The sequence below is a fragment of the Cucumis melo genome, chromosome 9 (assembly GCF_025177605.1).
Source record: "Cucumis melo cultivar AY chromosome 9, USDA_Cmelo_AY_1.0, whole genome shotgun sequence".
Taxonomy (NCBI): domain Eukaryota; kingdom Viridiplantae; phylum Streptophyta; class Magnoliopsida; order Cucurbitales; family Cucurbitaceae; genus Cucumis; species Cucumis melo.
In genome coordinates, this window is record NC_066865.1 from 16,003,625 (window position 1) to 16,022,344 (window position 18,720).

General features: G+C 34.2%; 1 protein-coding gene across 7 annotated transcripts; it reads right to left on the reverse strand.

The window, feature by feature from the left end:
• Nucleotides 1-4,108: 4,108 nt before the first annotated feature.
• LOC103501356 (uncharacterized) lies at nt 4,109-18,458 on the reverse strand. Of its 7 annotated transcripts, none has more exons than XM_008464913.3 (8): nt 18,093-18,458; nt 10,522-10,634; nt 10,283-10,319; nt 9,070-9,143; nt 8,860-8,953; nt 8,642-8,724; nt 7,592-7,807; nt 4,109-4,946 (listed from the first exon to the last, which is right to left on the reverse strand). In XM_008464913.3, the coding sequence occupies exons 2-7, from the start codon at nt 10,591-10,593 to the stop codon at nt 7,637-7,639; spliced, it is 531 nt and encodes a 176-aa protein (XP_008463135.1). In that variant the 5' UTR covers nt 10,594-10,634; nt 18,093-18,458; the 3' UTR covers nt 4,109-4,946; nt 7,592-7,636. The 7 variants fall into 7 exon arrangements, with proteins under 7 accessions (XP_008463135.1, XP_008463134.1, XP_050946229.1 ...); XM_008464912.3 differs by lacking the exon at nt 4,109-4,946 and adding an exon at nt 6,844-7,274; XM_051090272.1 differs by lacking the exons at nt 4,109-4,946; nt 18,093-18,458 and adding an exon at nt 17,999-18,028 and having other exon boundaries at nt 7,423-7,807.
• Nucleotides 18,459-18,720: the final 262 nt, after the last annotated feature.

Here is an 18,720-nt window from a genome sequence, read left to right on the forward strand (position 1 = left end):
ATATTACCCCTTAGTCCGCCCTTTATTTACTGAACCGCCATGGATTAGTTCAAACTTTGTTTACAAAAATTGTCCTTTTCCAGTTTTTCTTTTTCATTTGTTTTTGAAAACGAAAATACATTTTTAGCCTCACCAACCTTTGATTCTAATTTCTACTTAGTATTATTTACGGTGAGGGGCTCCAATTTCAACTCAGTGGAATGAGTTATTACTACCTCCATCCCATCCTATCTTTTTAAGGCTATTCATTGTTTATTACGATCTATCTTAGACCACCTAACCTCACACTCACATCCATCATCTAAAATTAATTGAGAATTTGGTGTTAGATTAACTTTTTAAATGCTTGTTAAGAATATATACTTTTTAATAATCTTTTTTAACTATTTATTCCCTCTTTAAATTTGATTTGATCTCAATAACTTACATTATCTTAAACTTATACACTTGAATCTTTCTTATTTAAAACCTTGAGAGGATGGATGACCAATTGATACATAGTTACGTACATCCAGTTAAATATTTGTATTTAATTTCTATTAATGGGTGGACAAATCACATATTGTTAAATTCTTTTAAATAATTCAAAAGTTATGAAATAAATTTAATCTTACATCACATACAAAACATACGAACATGTTATATGATATCATGTATTTGTTGGATACAATATCGATAAAAAAAAAATGCAAAAGACGTGGATGTCAAAACATTATTATAGATGTTATTTGGTCTATAATGATATCGATAAAAAAATTCTAAATTTTAGGATATCATTTGCTAATAAAATAAAACAAAATATTTAAAAAAATCAATGATTTAAAGATTTTATTTGCGATGTTAAAAAATCCAAAATTTTGGGATGATATTTATTCCACAAAGGTATCGATATAAAGATTCTAAAATATTAGAACGTTATTTGCCTAATAAAAACATCGATAAATAAATTCAAGATTTTGGGATATTATTTGCTTGATAAATAAAAAATTAAAAAAGAACCAAAATTAGAGTGTTATCATCAAGAAATTCAAAATTTTGAGGTATTATTCGTTTGATAAAAAAATCGGGGAAAGCAAAAAAAAAAAATTAAAACTATCTAAAAGATTTAAATAGATATAGAATTGGATAAATTTTATTATATTTTGTAGAGAATTTAAAAATGGAGCTAAATTTGTTTTTTAAATAAGTAAGATTTTCTTTGCAGGTAGAATAAACCAATGAAAAGATATCATTAAAATACATATTTGTTTTTGTAGCATGATCATATATGTTTGACTTGAAGTAATTCTATAGATCAGCTTGGTGACCTTTACCGATTATCTTGAAATGACTTGTATTTATTAGTTTGTATAGATAACTTTGAAGACTTCAAGAACATATTAGATATTGTGCTCAAATTGCAAAAAAAAAAATATACTTAATTTTATTTGATTTTAATGTTGGGATGATCATGATGATAACAAAAATGGCTCATCGCAGAACGTAGGGGCAGAGAATCTAATGGTTGTGTGATGGTGCCATGGAAAGCAAGAGAGGTGAGTATTGCCATTTTCATAAATTCAAAACATAAAATTGCTACATTTATTAATTCTGAAATTGACCCATTTGAAAAGGATAATTTGTTTTGATGGATTTTATTAAAAAAGAGAGAGAGAAAATGAATGAAGAAAAATAAAAAGTACTTGTGAAAGCAAAAGGCAATTGGGGTTGTTAGGCCGCCGGAAGGGCAAAACGGTCATAAAAATTGGTAAAAGTCAACATCGTCGGTGGCCCCAACTGCCATTGAGAAAATATCTTTAACTCATAAAAAAGACCCATTTTGTTTCTAGAAATATTTGGTGGTGACAATGACATCTCAATCCCAAAACTTTATAACAAATTTCATATCCGAATTTCTATTTCATAAGAAAATTCATTTTCTTTTTAAATCACAATTTATATATATCCACCAACTTTCATTGAATTGAGTTTGGTTAATATAATTAAAATATTTGGCTCATGACTCTCGGGCTATGTTTATTAAACAGGAATAAAAATCGGTATAATCATAATGAAATTTTATTGATAAATCAATTGTAATGAACTTGAATCTTAAATATAATTACATTGCTTTTGATCATATTTACTTAAAATCATGAAAATTTATTGTTATCATTATCTCTATTTTTATTTTTTAGGTTTAAGCAGTAACGGTAGCAGTAGTAGTAAAGTATCAAATTGATAAGTTTTTTGTTGCAACAGCAACAATGATGGTAGCTGTAGCATTAATCATAACGATAACAATAACAATACGCCATAATTTTCAAGCATATTTGGATTGAACACTTTCAATTTTTTAATTAGATCACGTTTGTTGCATATAAATTTGGAAATGAACCTCAAATATCACTATAATTGCAAAACATAAGTATGTACACTGAAGATAATAAAATGGGGCTTTCTTTTTCTCTCACCATCTCCTAGTGTATTGTTGCCTCTCAATGGCAACAATCATCACTGATGACATCCCCTGTGACCAACTATGCCAAGACCTACCTCTAAAGATTAATTATAGTGACCACCAATGACATCGAACTCTTATAACTATCTCCAACAATCAACTTCAATAATCATGCTTCAAACAAACCAATTCTGGTAACAACCATTGTTGACAATTACCACCACCTCACTCCAACAATGATCTGCATTGACCACACATTTTAACGACCACTTCGATGGCAACTACCTTTGGAAAAGACCACATATGAAAATCAGTTCAGTGATCACCTTCAACAATGACCTTTGGTGACTACCTCCAATGGTCAATTTCAACGATCATCACCAACAACCGACTCTCACCCATGGCCAATTTTGTTGATCATCTCCAACGAATAAGTCTGATGACTAACTATGATAATGAATTCAATTGATCATGTACTCACAAAAAATAAAAACAAAAAACTTTGTTGAAATTTTGTAAAAAATAATTAATGAGATTATCTTTTTATTTAATGAGTTATTTAGTTTTAAAAAGATAAAAGATCTTCCTTTATTTTAGGAATCTTTTATAAATGTCTTTTTGAGATTATTCTGGAAGATATATTTTTATATACTACGGAACTTGGGAGATATGGGATGACTTACGGATGCAAAAAGACGTTTCGTGCTGCTAGTCGAAAAAAATGTTGTAGAGCTGTGAGCGAAAGAAGGTAGTACGATTAACTATCTATGGTCTCAACATGTCGATCTGTGATGAGATTAATGATGAGTTATGAAAGAAGTGATGATCAAGAGATCACCTTGAACTTAGGGGGAGTGTGAAGTCATCTTCAAGAAGATTCACTCATATGTTCAGGGGAGCCTGAATTTATAAGTTATCGTGTTTTTTGAAATAGTCATATACATGAGAAGATTATTTCTTATTGTATTGATCTATATTAGCTATTGTGAATCTTAATAATATTACTCATTTGAGTTATGCGCAACTTCCTAGACGTAGGTGATATTTACCAAACTGAGTTACCAAAGCTCTATGTGTTATTTACTTCTGTTCTCCCTTTAGCTATTACAACAGTTAATTACTTTATAATTAACTAAAGATTTTATTGATTATCTCATAACTTTTTCAATTGGTATCAGAGTGGGTTGCTAATCAATGGAGTAATCAGGAAAGGTCTGTCAACCTCGCGTCCTCTTGTACTCGATGGGAAGAATTATTCGTACTGAAAGCCTCATATAAAATCGTTCATCAAAACTCTTGATGGGAGAGCATGGAGAGCGGTTTGTAGCTGGATGGGAACCACCAATGATTACTGTAGATGAGATTTTTGTTCCTAAATCTGAAGTTGACTGGACTGATGCTAAAGAACAAGCCACTGTGGAGAATGCTAAAGCTCACAATACTCAATCTCATCTTAGACCTAGGATTCATTTTCACTAGTGTTTACCCGCCTAGACCTGTGGTTAACTTCCACCAGCGTCTCGCGTTAAACCTGGAAATTCCACCAGTGTATAGCCATAAATATACAACACCACACATCATACAATCATCACAATCAATAAATAAGAAGTGTTAGCTCAAAAGCTTTACTTTCAATACATAACACCACATTAGTAATAATCTTATAGAATAAGCATCGAGCGTAAGATTACAATAAATACTTTCAATACATATAAAACATTCTTCCATCTACAAGAATCATTTGCAAATATTCATTTAATTACAAAGATCACTCACAGAAATGCTTAGCCTCAACTCTTTCCCCTTTTTTCTCTCGGCTTTTTCAAGTTTTCACCTAGTGGTTTCCCTCAACCGGCCATTCAACACTCGATACTTTCTCTTAACAAAGTATCAGAATGTTTAGCATCTCCTCCTCCTTTCTTTCAGCCTTGTTGGTCCTATTTATAGTGACCTTTCACATCGGTGGGTCATCTCCACGCTTTACACGTGTCAAGCTACCACTCATTATGCCATACAACCATTCTAAGTTCAACACATTGCCAGCTGTCACTCATTATTAGACATTTTCTTTGAAACGCTAACCTTATCTCCTTAGAATGCTCAATTATTTATCGCCTGACTCTCTTCTCGGAAAACAATAAAACATTTACTTTCCCTCAGAGGGTCGTTCAGTCACCTCATACGAACGTCTATCTCATCGCAACGACATTTAGGCGTAGATACTTCTCCTCGTATTACTACCCAAACGTCTAGTTCTTCGCATCAACCGCAATCTTCTTCTTCGCCAATTAATCCTATCGAGCTGCCTTGCTTTAACACATTCAGCACTTAATTTCAAGTATTTTCTTCTCACGTTGCCTTTCTTCAATTGCATTTTTCCTTGCAGAATGTCCCTTATTTATACTTAGCCAAAATGACTTTTCAACAAGGCTTCTCTTCAATAGGGCTCCCTTTATGCGGATTAGGGTCTCACATAAGACCACTTCATTCACATCGCATCCCTTTTCTGTTAGTTTGAGAGAGACCAATTAATAAAAATATTTTCTAAATTTCAAAGACTAAAAATATCCCATTTTAAAATTTGAGTACTGAATATTAATTTTGAAACAAGAAGGGCAATTTTCTTTTTCCAAGATGGTCGTGTTTAAGAAAGGGTTTTATTAAAAAAGAAAAAGAAGAAGAAGAAAAAGAAAAAAAGAAACGAGAATAAACATAATTTAGAATGAGAAAAAAACAAAATGAAGTTGTTGTGAAAGATATGTTTAAAATAAATTTTATGGGAGATGTGTGGTAGTGAGGAACTTAGTGAAAATGAGAATAAAAAAATATTGAGAAAGTGATCGAGGAATGATGAAGAAAATTAAACAAAAAGGAATCAAATGACAAAGGCAAAATGGGTTTGTTGGATTGAATCATAAATACAGACTTGAAAGCTTTACCTTCAAACCTAACACTATTTTGTTTAGTTGGTCAAATTATACTTTTTCCTATTTTCTTTTTCAAATAATTATATAATTTGACTTTAAGCCTTTTATCAATTTCACCAAAAATAAATAAATAAATAAATAAATAAAAAATTAACGACATTTGAAGTTGAGAACTTATTAAATAGTTAAAGTGACAACACCTTTTTAGAGTTAAAATTACAACATTTATCTGAGTTTTGAGGTGCACTTTGATGAAACAAATACAACTCAACAAGTATAAGATCAAAATTGATTTCTGAAACAAAGATCTATTTGTCTCTAATTAACCCCAACATAGTATTCAACTTTTGGAAATAGGTCATTTTGATCACTCTTTTCATTATTTTAATCACTGTTACTTAACTCCTAAGATAAGATCTCAACATGCTTTAGCATATATTTGAGCCAAAAATTTGTACATCAATGTTCAAACCAAAAACTTTACCATGAAATATTAAAATCCCAAACTGATAACATTTAGAAAGAAATAAAAAGAAAAGAAAAGAAAAGATAGAAAAGTGTGCAAGCCATAACTGACTTTTTAACTTTGCCAACCCAACTATAATTGTTATTATAATTTCATTACTTGTCAAAATGAAATTTATCTCAACCATCACAAAATAGCCATTGCATTGCCTCTCAACATAAAATCTACCACAAAGTTTATACTATTGAAACTATTGAATTTATACTATTGGCTTTAAAGTTACCTGTATAATTTTCCACACTATATATGACTTAGTTTTTAAGAAAAACTCCTCTATTTCCCTTGAACTTACAAAGTTATCCTAATTAAGTTTTAGGTTAAATTACAAATTTAATTCATATAATTCGAAGAAAGTTAAAACTAGAACTCTGTACTATTAAAACACATTTTGATAAAACTTAATAAGTAGTATCCATAGTTTGATAAAAGCTATCGAGACTATTTACGAAAATTAGTATCAATAAGGATGAATTGTAACTTTGAAACCATATGAATGGTAGAACTTCATCTATAATTTAACCAAACTTAATCATATATGGAGTTGGTTCAAAATATAAAGGAAATTCAATTTTAAAAAAAATCAAATTTACCTAAAGCAAAAGGAAGGAAACTTTTTTGTTTTTTCCCCATCAATTGCATATCACTCTTTGTAACATTTGCTGGTGGGATTGGTTATTTCTAAATATTAACCAACATTTGACAAATAGCTTGCCTTTCACGTTAAAAAGACATGCACGATTTGGTGGTTCGAAAAGACTTGTGAACCGATAGTCGATTTCTAATTAAATTCTTGAATTTCTAGAATTTGGAAAAAAAAAAAAGCTTTTCAAAACTATTTCTGTTTTCAATTTTAAAAACTTTACTTGTTTTTTTCTTTCTTAAACAGCTGAATACAAATCAAAGAAAACAACAAATAGCGTACACATTAATGAACTAACTCAACATAAGAGTTTGTTAAAAAAAAAGTAGTGTTAGAATTCCCCACCTCACAATTATACTTCAAAAAAAAAAGTAGTAGTATTAATTTGTTATTTGATACACAAGACTAGCCATAAAATATACTTTCTTTGTCGTCATTAGAGATTATATAACTCCATTCTAAGCATAGTTACCAATTAAATGTCGATTCATGTCACAAACTTCTCAAGGATGCTTATAAGTTGGAACATTTGCATAGATTATGCTCCATAAAAAGAGAGATTTACATTCTTTTCAAGTGCATCCAAAGAATCTTCTTCCCATTCGGAAAACATATCTGACTGAACCATAAACATATGGCTCCACTCATGGGTATGGGCTGTTTTACAGATTGTACAACAATGAGGAGCCAATGCCATGAGATTTCATTAAATCTCTTTGATTGATCGGGAGAGATCCGCACCTAAAGTTTGAAAACTTCAACCCCTTACACCTTAGCCCCATATGATAGCAATTTGATTGAAAATTAAACTTCTAACCATTACTTTTATCGTTTTCTCTATGTTCATTTACATCTACTCTTTTGGGGTGTTCTCAAAATCAAAGTCAAATTTTGGGGAAAGAATAGTTTTTATTTTTAAAATTTAACTATGAATTCAAATGTTACATGAAGAAATATGAAAACCATGGTAAAAAATGGTAAAAGAAAATGTGAATGAAGAGATATGGTTGTACTCATGAGATCATAAAAGAATAAAATGAAAAGGAGAACGAGCAAACCCAGCAATGCGATTTCAGCCAATTAGCCATCGAGGATGTTGAGTTTCAATTTCTGTTAGATAGGTGCTTGTCCAGAATTGCTTTAGCCAGATTACTAAAGCTCACACTCTCAGCCACTGCGTATCTGTTGATGACATCTACAACTTCTGGTTTCATAATCTCTTCTTTGTTTGATGCATTGCAAAGGTAATATATGGCGCCAAGTGCATAATTCACCTGATAAGAATTGTTATGTTTACCACATGAGTGAATGGATTTTCAACTGTGGCTCAATTCTACACATGCTCTCAGCAAAATACAAAAAGGAAGCTAACTGCATGATTCACCTCAAATTGAAATAAATTTGACACTTTATTTTGATCCAAACCAAAGCGAATATCAATCACTGATCCAACCACAGGGTATACCAATTTGACAGAATAGTAAAAAATGATCCATTTATTAGATGATTTAGTACAGATATTAGTAGATCCTTAAGAAAAAATGAAGTAGAGATACATTGGACTAGATCAACCTATCAATTTTCACTAGTCAAGGCTTCCATATATTAGCAAAAGATAGAAACATCATGCATATCCAAGGAAGAAAATACATTGAAATTCGATATTTGATAAAAAGAATGTGTTTGGTATCCAAGCACAGAAAAGACAAGATGCTAATATAATGCAATATAAAAAACAACCTACAATATCTAGCAGCCTTTTGAAAGGGCTATCTCCTTCCACAATCCACCCACTATGGACTGACCCACCAAAATATGGCTTTCCCTTAAAGATGCCTAACGACCTCTATTTACAACCAAGACTCTCAGCTAATTACCACTATACCCTTACAAATATCCTTATTACTGTTCTAAAGTTATTCCTATTAGTACTCTTACCAAACGAAAAGAAAAAGAATGCTGACTCATGTTCAAAATTTTAGTTGAAGAAGTTACCAAAAACTATTTTTCATACAGTAGGGCCCTAATTATTTTTCTGGGTAATGCCTTTTATGAAACAAAGACTGAAAACCTGACAAGAAGTAACACATGCAAGGTTCTCAACTTACGGTGTTTTTTACAGGACTTGACAAGCATTCTATGATGAGGGGAATTCCACCACATTGAGTTATAATAGAAGCATTAGCAGGGTCTGAATGAAAATAGTAACAGTAGATGTATCAGCGGTCAGTTAGTCATCCAATCGATAGAACAAACAGCAGTCACATCTAAATCAAATAAATTTAAAATTATGAAACAACACAAGGTTCAAATTCCAAAATCCCACCAACACAAGAATTGCAGATCCCTCCAATACCAAATTCAACAAGCTTCTCATTTGGCTCTGTCATGCAGTCCAAAAAAAGCTCCAGAACATTTAGCTGCTCACAAAATTACAGTTCAGTAAAATAGTTCTAGAGAAAGGTATAAGTAGGTAAACATCTATGGAGAAGCTCTGAAACAAAGCACAGTAATATCAGGAGTAGAGATTTAATACCTGGCGTAAGAAGGAATAATTGTAAGGATCATAAGAAAAGTTTGCCAAATTTGCAACAAGTCTTTCTTTTGTTTCTGTGGGTTCAAGAGGACAATGCGAACTGTCAGCTTTTTGAGTTTCTAACAATAGAAACATAACATTTTGGAAGTCATCAAACATAATTCCATGACTGAAAAGAGTTAAATAAATTTGCCCCCATCTCTGAGACTGTAGGTAGATTTTCTTAAAATTATATTATTACTCAATGGGACAGTGTGTCACAGAAATATCAGAAATCAAAGAAGCTTTGGTGATGCTCAAAGGGGATCTCTGATCTGTAAGGTATCTCCTTATAATATATTTGTCAAGAGGAATTAATGCCATTGGGCAATACAAAACGATTCTAGGCATTTAGTGCTTGCAATCTCTCCTTTCCCCCCACAACTTTTCAAAATAGACAGTATAATCCCTACGGAAAAATAATGGGATGCATTTTGGGATGCACCCACCTATGGGTATCCCATACCAATCACACAAAAATATAAAAAGAAAATGTATATATGTACTTTTAAAAAGATGTAAGAGAGTTTGCCACACATTAAACTATGATTAAACAAATGAGTAGTACGCACAAAGATATACATATGTATTTTTCATCAATAATACTGCTCACAGAATGTAAATACCCCAACAGTTGGACAGATGCTCCCCTTAGCTTTACCCTCTTACTAATCGTCAACAGGGATTTCCCCTTTTCGCCCTTCCAAGCATGTTGGATAGTAACCATGGCCTCTTAAGATTGTTTTGATGTGATTTTCCAAATGGACTACACACTTACTATGTCGTTTTACAACTACTTCATAGCTTTTCTTGGTAAATTTTGAAATCTACAGTGGTTCTGATCTTTTTAGTGTATTCTTTCGATATTGCATAATGAAAAGTTGCCATAGTTTTCCCAAAAGAGGGTGTTTTGGTGCAATCTTGGTTCATCTGCTGCTAACGAACTATCCTTTCGAGGTGAAAGAAATATCACAATCAAATTCAGAAAGATAGTGAATAGTAATTAGATGCACCTTAAACAAGGAGAAAAACACACAGACTGAACAATAAACTATGCTTATTAAACCTATTCTTGAGGGTCATATGACGAACACAAATAATTATATTTTTACTTTGTTAAAACAAAATTCTACTGAAGTTTTCTTGTTCATTTTTAATGAAACAAGAAACATACCTTGACTAGTTGAGCTCTGAAATTCATTCACTAATTCCTGAAAAAAATACCAAAAGGGCATGAAAAAGAAAGGTTACTACAAACAAGAACAAATAAGCCAACAAACAATAGCAAAGATCCATGGTTTAGCTTCGATCAAAGGATAACAAATGCTGATCAATAAGTTCGATCCTCCAGGAAGCATGATGCAGAGAAATTTTCCATTAACAGTCAGGACAACAAAAGGAAATGGAAGGTACCTGGAGGTACTGGAGCCTTGGAGTTCCATACTTTCCAGTTCGCTCAGCTTGCCTCTGGTCGTTAGTGAACATAGCCGTTGATGTTGCAGTAACTTACCATGAAACCTTCACAACTGAAGATATAAACAGAGAAACGTAAGACCATTTTGGGATTTCTTTCAAGCTCATAAGCTTTTGATTAAAAGAAAGTGTTGTAACTTTAAAACCTACCAACCATTAAACAAAACCATTCCTAATGGAAAGAAAAGTTTGGGATAAAAAAGACTTAACCAAATTAAAACTGCATAACAATGTGACATAAATCAAATCAAGCAAAGCACATTATTAACAAAATTAGATCCTATAATTATGGAGAAAATTATAGGATCCGACGCGTTTCAGATGCGGCCGAGATCTGTAACAGATCTGGGTGATTTTCTGAAACTGAAGCTGGACGGGAATGGGCTCACGACGAATAGCGGCGGCGAAAATCGGGGGGTGGCAAAAAACTGAAGCTGGACGAGAATGGGCTCACAACGAACAGCGGCGGCGGAAATCGGGCTGTGGCGGAAAACTGAAGCTGGACGGGAATGGGTTCACGACAAACAGCAGCGGTGGAAATCGAGCTGTGGCAGAAATCGGGCGGCGGATGGATGGGCGTGGATGGATGGGCGTGGATGGATGAACAAATCGAGCAGGGGACTCATGCGCAGAAAGCTGATTCGCGGATGGGCGCAGAAAATTGATGCCGGAAAACGAGATGAAGGCGACGGCGGCTAGGTTAGAAAATGAGGCTCTGATACCATGTAATTTTCTGGTATATTTCATGAAGAATATTACAATATACATGTACATTTTATACACAAAAATAGTACCAAACAAGGAAAAGATATACCAAAGGAAAAGATATGGGTAATACAGAGTAATTTTCTTCGTTAATACACATTATGTGGGGAATTAGAATCCATAACTGCTGAAGTCCTATCTCTTCTTATGACGGCAAAGGAGAGAAGAAAGGGTCGAGTGAGCTCTAGAACGAGAGAGAAAGAGACCTTCAAGGTTATTCAATCAACAAAGCCGGAGGCAAAGGAATGCTCCACAGTCAAATAAGAGAGCTGGAGGCAAGGAAGCTAGGCGCGAAGCTAAGAGACCTAATTTCATGTAGCTTCTGGAAAACAGCCAAAATATTTCCATCTAATCTATTGTCGTCTAATCTTTCCATCAAAGAGAACTAATGAATATTTCCATCTGTGTTTCACTCATTTTTTTAAACAGCTTTCCAGTACCATCTACTACCTTTTTTTTAATGAACTTTCCATCTACTTTTCTTGAACAATATTTATGTTGAAAAGATTTTAGATTCATTTTAACTTAAAGAAACAACTTAGACTCTTTTGCAATCATGAGATCAAAGCAATTGAAACTTCTGCACAAACTTCTAATTACCTCTCAAGCCTCTCATTTTAGTCCAAGTTAACCTTTTATTAATCTACATCAAACTACGAGGGTGAAAGCCAATAACAAAAAAGGAAGAAAAAAAATGAATAAATGGAACTTTTTGTCGCACCCTGTTCTAAGTTTTCCCTTCTAACCTAGATCGTGGCATGAAAACACTTTTTGAAAACAACCTTTTTCAACTTAAACTTCTATAGAACAAATATTATGAAATTCTACAGGAATTTTGGTAACATCTCCCCTGAAATATGGTTTAGCCAAACCTAAAAATGAAAGAAAACTTCACTTCTAGATATATATGAGATCTTTAGACACAAAATTACATCGAGTGTCTCACCACACACTCATCCAAACTATTTTAGAGTTCCAAACAATGTTTATATCCAAACTAGATATTAGTTACAAAATAATTACAACCAAACAAGGGACCTCCCAAAACACAAATCCTTAGCGTGACTCTCCTACATCTAACCACCCCATGATGCATTGTAGAACTTAAGTACGTACATACAAAAATGAGAATCTACAAATGATGATAGGGAGCTCAATATATGCTTGAACCTTGAAAACGTGAGCTAAAACTTAATGAGTGGCAAGTTTTTAGAAGGAAAAGCTTGTAAAACATGCTCTCAAGAATATTTAAACATGCATCAATAATGAAATAATAATTAAGACGTTGTCATCACACATTACTATAAATCACAAGTATCGCCAACAAACTTGTGCCATATAAGGGTCTACCATAGCCGATCGCCTAAATATTCAGCCAAGGATAGCTCACACATGATCAAGGAATCTGTAAGGCCTCCTATTATCCATCAATATAAAAGAAAGGTAAGAAGGTAATTGTACGGGGGATGGAGCTGAGAGAGAGAAACAGAGAAAAGAATGATGTTGGTGGGGCCACGAATGATGAGGAGTATAAATAGAATAATTTTAGGGATTAGTGATTAGTGATGTTAAGTTCTATTTGGGAAAATACGGTTGTCTTTTAGGGAGGAGCCGCCAACCATATCAAAGGCTGGCTATTTTGGTGTGTATTTCTTTGCCATCTTTGCTATTCTCTTAATATTTCCTTGTATGAACTTTATGTTTATTGAATATAAGTAAACTTTATGTTTATTGAATATAAGTAAACCTTATGTTTATTGAATATAAGTAAACCACAGAGTGCTGCCTCTGTTTTAACTCTTTTGTTGGGATTATTATTATGTTTAAAAGAGGAATTGATGTAAATAATGTAATAAGATAGCTACTAATAAGTCTGTTAATAGCCTAACTAAACAGACTGTTAAATAACCAAACTAATCAGCTGTAACTAATTAGTTATACTAACCTCCCAGCTCCCTAACTACTTGTAACAAACTCCCATTTAACTATTTGTAACTACCCATCAGATTCATCAATAAATACCAGCTCTCTCAGCCATTCCAGGCAGAGAATTCATTTAGAGAAATTACCAACTTTGATTGACATCAAGTGGTATCAAAGCGGCCCCGATCCTCAGATGGATGGCTAGTCGGAGAGGAGGAATCCCTGCCATGGGGGACAACCGTGAGCAAGAAGAGGTGGAGGAGATCGCCACCCTCTCTCCAAGGACATCCACAATACGCTTGCCGGCCGTCGGAGACTCCTTGGGAGATTTACATGAGAAATTTGATAGAATGATGGATAGTTTGGAGAACGCTTTCAAAGTAGAACTACCACCCGACCTACCTATACACCAAGTCTTCACTGTTGCTGATCTAAAACATCACCACGCACCAGACAACTTCAAATTGGCCAACTGATGCACTCGGGACGAGTTCTATCTTAGGGGGTGGAATGATGTAAATAATGTAATAAAATAGCTACTAATAAGTCTGTTAATAGCCTAACTAAACAGACTGTTAAATAACCAAACTAATCAGTTTATAGTAACCTCTCAGCTGCCTAACTACTTGTAACAAACTCCAACGTAACTACTTGTAACTACCCATCAGATTCATCAATAAATACCAGCTCTCTCATCCATTCTAGGCAAATAATTCATTTTGAGAAATTACCAACTTTGATTCACATCAGGAATCCTAATAGAATCATGCGGCCAAACCGAACTCACTCATATTTAGTACCCGCCACAATAGCAATCTCCATCCAATCCAACCATGGTAGAATACTAAATACACGCCGAAAATAGCTCACATGTGATCCATATCCACAAGGAAACACGCGGCCTAACTAACTTCACGCATATTTAGTACCTGCCACAATAGCAACCTCCATCCAACCTTGCTCCTATATGCACATAGAGCCTCCCACCATGGGTTAAGCTAGGCCCGAAGCCAAATCACAATCCTCCATCCATGTTCTCACCTAGGCTCAGGTTCTCGGATCTCCGATCACGGCCTCTTTCGACCCTGGAATCCCCCGACAACCATAGGTGGCGCTACGGAAACACATTCACGTAGCCTTTAGGAAAATCACTAACATTATTTCATAAGCATTGCATGTTTAAAGTTTAAAACCAAACATGGTTAGAAACACATTTTCAAATCATTTTTTATCTTTACCCATCAACACATACTTTTAGTACTCTTTCAAGTCTAGCAATAAATCAATGAATATTTTAGAAACCAGTTGTCATCCAAAACTTGCCTAGTAAGTTTGGGTTCAACCACATTTTTGGAATATAAGAGTTCATGTAAACCGAATTTCACATATTTGAAAACACTTCTAACACATAGTTCATAAAGTGATCATGCTCGAAATTTTCACAAACATGGCATACTATAATAACATAAATAGATTTATAATGAAAATACTTCAAAATAAACCACTCACTATCAATAACTTGATCCCTCGTGATTATACGCTTTCCCCACTTCAATTTTGCCTAAAACAACGATTAAGATCTTTCAGTTATCTTTACATGTCAAGATGACCCAACTATTACCAAAATTCTCAAATAATAAGGGATAATTCCTTTAATTAAGACTGAGATCAGTCTTTGATCCTTATTAGAAAGAGTCGACTTATTTCATTGAATAATATAAGGGCTCCTCTCCTTCTTAGTCGAGCTGCTTCGCTCCTGCACAGTCCTTTCGCTTCGGGCCTTCGTAGCTTAATAGCAGGAATCCCCCTAACTAGTCAATTTGAATACACGGGGAATAGTCTGACGGGCACTAGGCTGGCATGATAAATAAGAATGGCTGTGAGGAAGGAAAGATGTAATTGAAGCTCAGGCAAGATGGAGAAGTGGGAATGACTCGGGTCGGTTTGGGTCTGATGCCTGGAAGGCATCATAGGGCTTGAGAACGAATAAGACTTGCTTATTTTGAGAGAAATAGAACGCCATAAGGTCAACTCCAACTATTTAATGTTCCAAAGATTTCAATTTCTCTCTTCCAAGACTTACATTCAATTTTTCGTTGCATGCTTTAATCAATGCTAAAAGTTCCACCTTTGGACCCTTAAACTTCACATTAAACTCTCAACAAAATGAGCATCCAAACTTAGTGCAAACTTCAATGGGTCTTTTATATTAGTATGCTCTTATCCGCAATATCATTGAGAGATCTAGATCATTTAACAAACTCATCGTCAAACTAACGAGTCAATAACTTAAAAACTTACCCACACTTGTCCTAAACGATCTTAAGTACAATGAACAATACTTCATAGATCTCCAAAGTCTCCAATCTTCCAATCAAACAATATGGTAATGGAAATTTCATGTCGAAACTAAATGGGTATTCACGAAACTTACTAAAATTACCCAAAATTTTACCAAACACATATCATAGTAGCCTTAATCCTAATGGACAGCACCCTAACCACTTTCTAACTTCAAAATCAAGCATCCACCATCATGTGTTATTCAATATTAGTACTAAAATTAAATGGATATTCAAGACCCAAACCATAAAGCTTGAAATCTTACCCAAATTTTTGTCGAACTCCCAAAATTTCACTCCTTCTCGGCTAAACAGTAGCTAAATCCTTCCAAGAACTCAACTCTAGCATCAAAATGTGTAATGGGTATTGTGAAAATCAAGTCAAAACTTAATGGGTAGTTGAACCTCATCCAGAAATCCAACTAAAATAGAGAAAATTCACCCAAAACTTCGATCCAACGAGAGGGAGTTGGAAAGAAATGAAGTTAGTGGAGATTCGGCTTGTGAAATTACAATGAAAGATGGTTAGATTTTGGACAACTCAGCTAACAACGAAAACCTTGGAGGAATTCAAACAGAACAACACATATCAAGCCCAACAACCTCAGATCTGCATGACCGACGAAGAGTTCGGCGTGGGGGTGGTCGTCATCTGGCGAGGCGAGCAATGCAACGGCGGTTGAGGTTGGTGTCGACGAATCACGCCGTGACTGGAGTGCGTTGTGGCTAACACACGTAGAGAGAGACGCAAGAGCGTCGACTAGGATTCGTCAGCATGCGATCATCGGCACGTGGTCGGCTGGAGGAGAGAAAGAGAGGGGTGAGGCGGCACAAGAGATTTAGTGAAGGGGGCATGCTGAAGAATAAGAGAAAGAGAGGGGTGAGGCATGCGGAAGAAGAAGAGAAAATTATCTTCTTTTTTTCTCAGAACTTTATTTTTAATAAAAAAACTTGAGAAAAGACCACTATGCCCCTTTAAGGGGTATAAAAAGAATTCCAACTTGTTTTTCACAAATTAGAAGATGTTAAAATAAATAAAGAAGAGCGGAATGAGAGCTTACACTTTCTTTCTTGAAAAACGTTAAATCATGAATCAACCCAAAAGTTTAGTTATAATAAATATAATTATATCAATACTTTAACACTTCCCTTCCCTCGTAGACTTGAAAAGTTGAACAATGACAGAAAATGATATTCCAGAGTTTGAACAAAGGACCACCTACTCCATCACCATGTTAGAGCTCCAATTAACCCAAAAGGTTAAGCTAAAGGGTTAGCGGTAACTTTAATTATATCAACAAAAAAATTAAATTGTTCCATGTATTCATGCTATAGATTTGCTTGATATGGTAAAACATTCATTCAGACAAGGGCAAAGGAAAGAAATGGAGATGGAAGTTGTTGAGAAAAAGAGAGAATCAGTTTTTTATGCCAGATTTTCATCTAGAATGAAAAGTAAACAGGCTTACAAAAAAGAAAGAGAAGCCCATAAATTTGGAGCCAACTACTAGAAGGTATTCAGATCGAGAAAAACAAAACCTAAGAAGGAACCGCTCCATTTTTTTCTTCAATCAACATTTTTTCTCAATGGAAATCCAACTTCTAAGCAAATTAAGATCAAGTAGAAGAAGAATACCAGTTTATAGCACACGACCAAGAGCTGGAAATGCTATATATAATGGACCTTGGCCAAAGGGGTAGGTAGAGTAAAGTCGATGGAGAAAAGAACATATAGATGAATCAAGGCAGCCAAGTTAGGGATTGGACGAAGATCTTCTTTTAGATTATTTGTAGGGATTACTCAAACTCTATACTTGCTCAACTTAGACACAATGATAAGTTCACACTCAACCAACATAACTCTACTACATATATCATTTCATAACCAGGATACATCATCAAGAATCTTTAACTACACAGTACATGCATCCCAATCCTTATGAACCATCTATTCACATAAACACACAACAAATCTCAACATAAACATCATGCTTTTCCGACAAATTGAAAAATATACACGCATCCCAAGACAATAGTACAGTTCATAAAGATATGCATTCATTAGAAGACAAAAGATAATAAACAATAGTACGGTTCATACAACTCAGCGTGTCCAATATTTATCACAAAACATCACAATTGATAAAGATATACATTCATCAAAAGCCAATAGTACAGTTCATAATTATCATCAAATACTGGATTAAAATAAGTAAAACATGCAGCTTACTAACGTAGTAAACAGACCTAACAAGTAGAAAATACATATAATAATTCTGTAGCACTCCTAAAATAAACCAAAGAGGCAAGAAGTGAGCACGTAAATTAGAATTGAGTTCAAAATCCTTATTCAAAACTGAAAGAGTTCTCAACAGGGATAATCTTACCTAAATTTAGCCTCAAAAGCTAATTTGAACACTCCAAAATTGAATCGAATTTTAAAATAGAAATGTTTCAAGGTTAGAGGCTTATCTAATACACCTGCAATTCACTTGAAAGGACCAAATACGATGGGGGTCGGACGGCGTGCTGATATGAAGCCGAACGTAGAAAACGACGCACTGAAAGCCGGGCGGCGGACGACTGGCTTGGCATGAAACAGAGAGGAGTGGCACGGTAGAACCTGTGGTCGGCGGCTGGCTCCAATCGACTGTGAAAGGCGACGGAGATCCTAGACGTTGATAGCGGCGACCGGACGTGAAACTAAGAGATGAGGGATTGCCAAGTGAGGGGGCGACTGGTGTGCGTTCAAGAAGAAAGAAGAAGACTGAAGTCGCGCGGGCGTTAGGGAAGGAGTAAACTTATTTTCCTTCTTTTCTTTATAAATAAATGCAAGACAAAAACATAGAACGGTGATTATGCACCGGTGTCTTTTCAATTTCGAAAACATACTTCATATGAAGGTATCTACATTATTTTTTAAAATTTATTTTTTCGTTTAATTTGGTTACACGATCATTTAAATTTAATCGTTTAGATTTTTTTCAAAACTTGTTACACAATCGTTTAAATTTAGCTAAATAATCTAGATTTATTTTTTTTACTCGTTTACATTTGACTACTACATTTTAAATGATCTTTTTCAAGATTTTTTATACACGATTTTTTA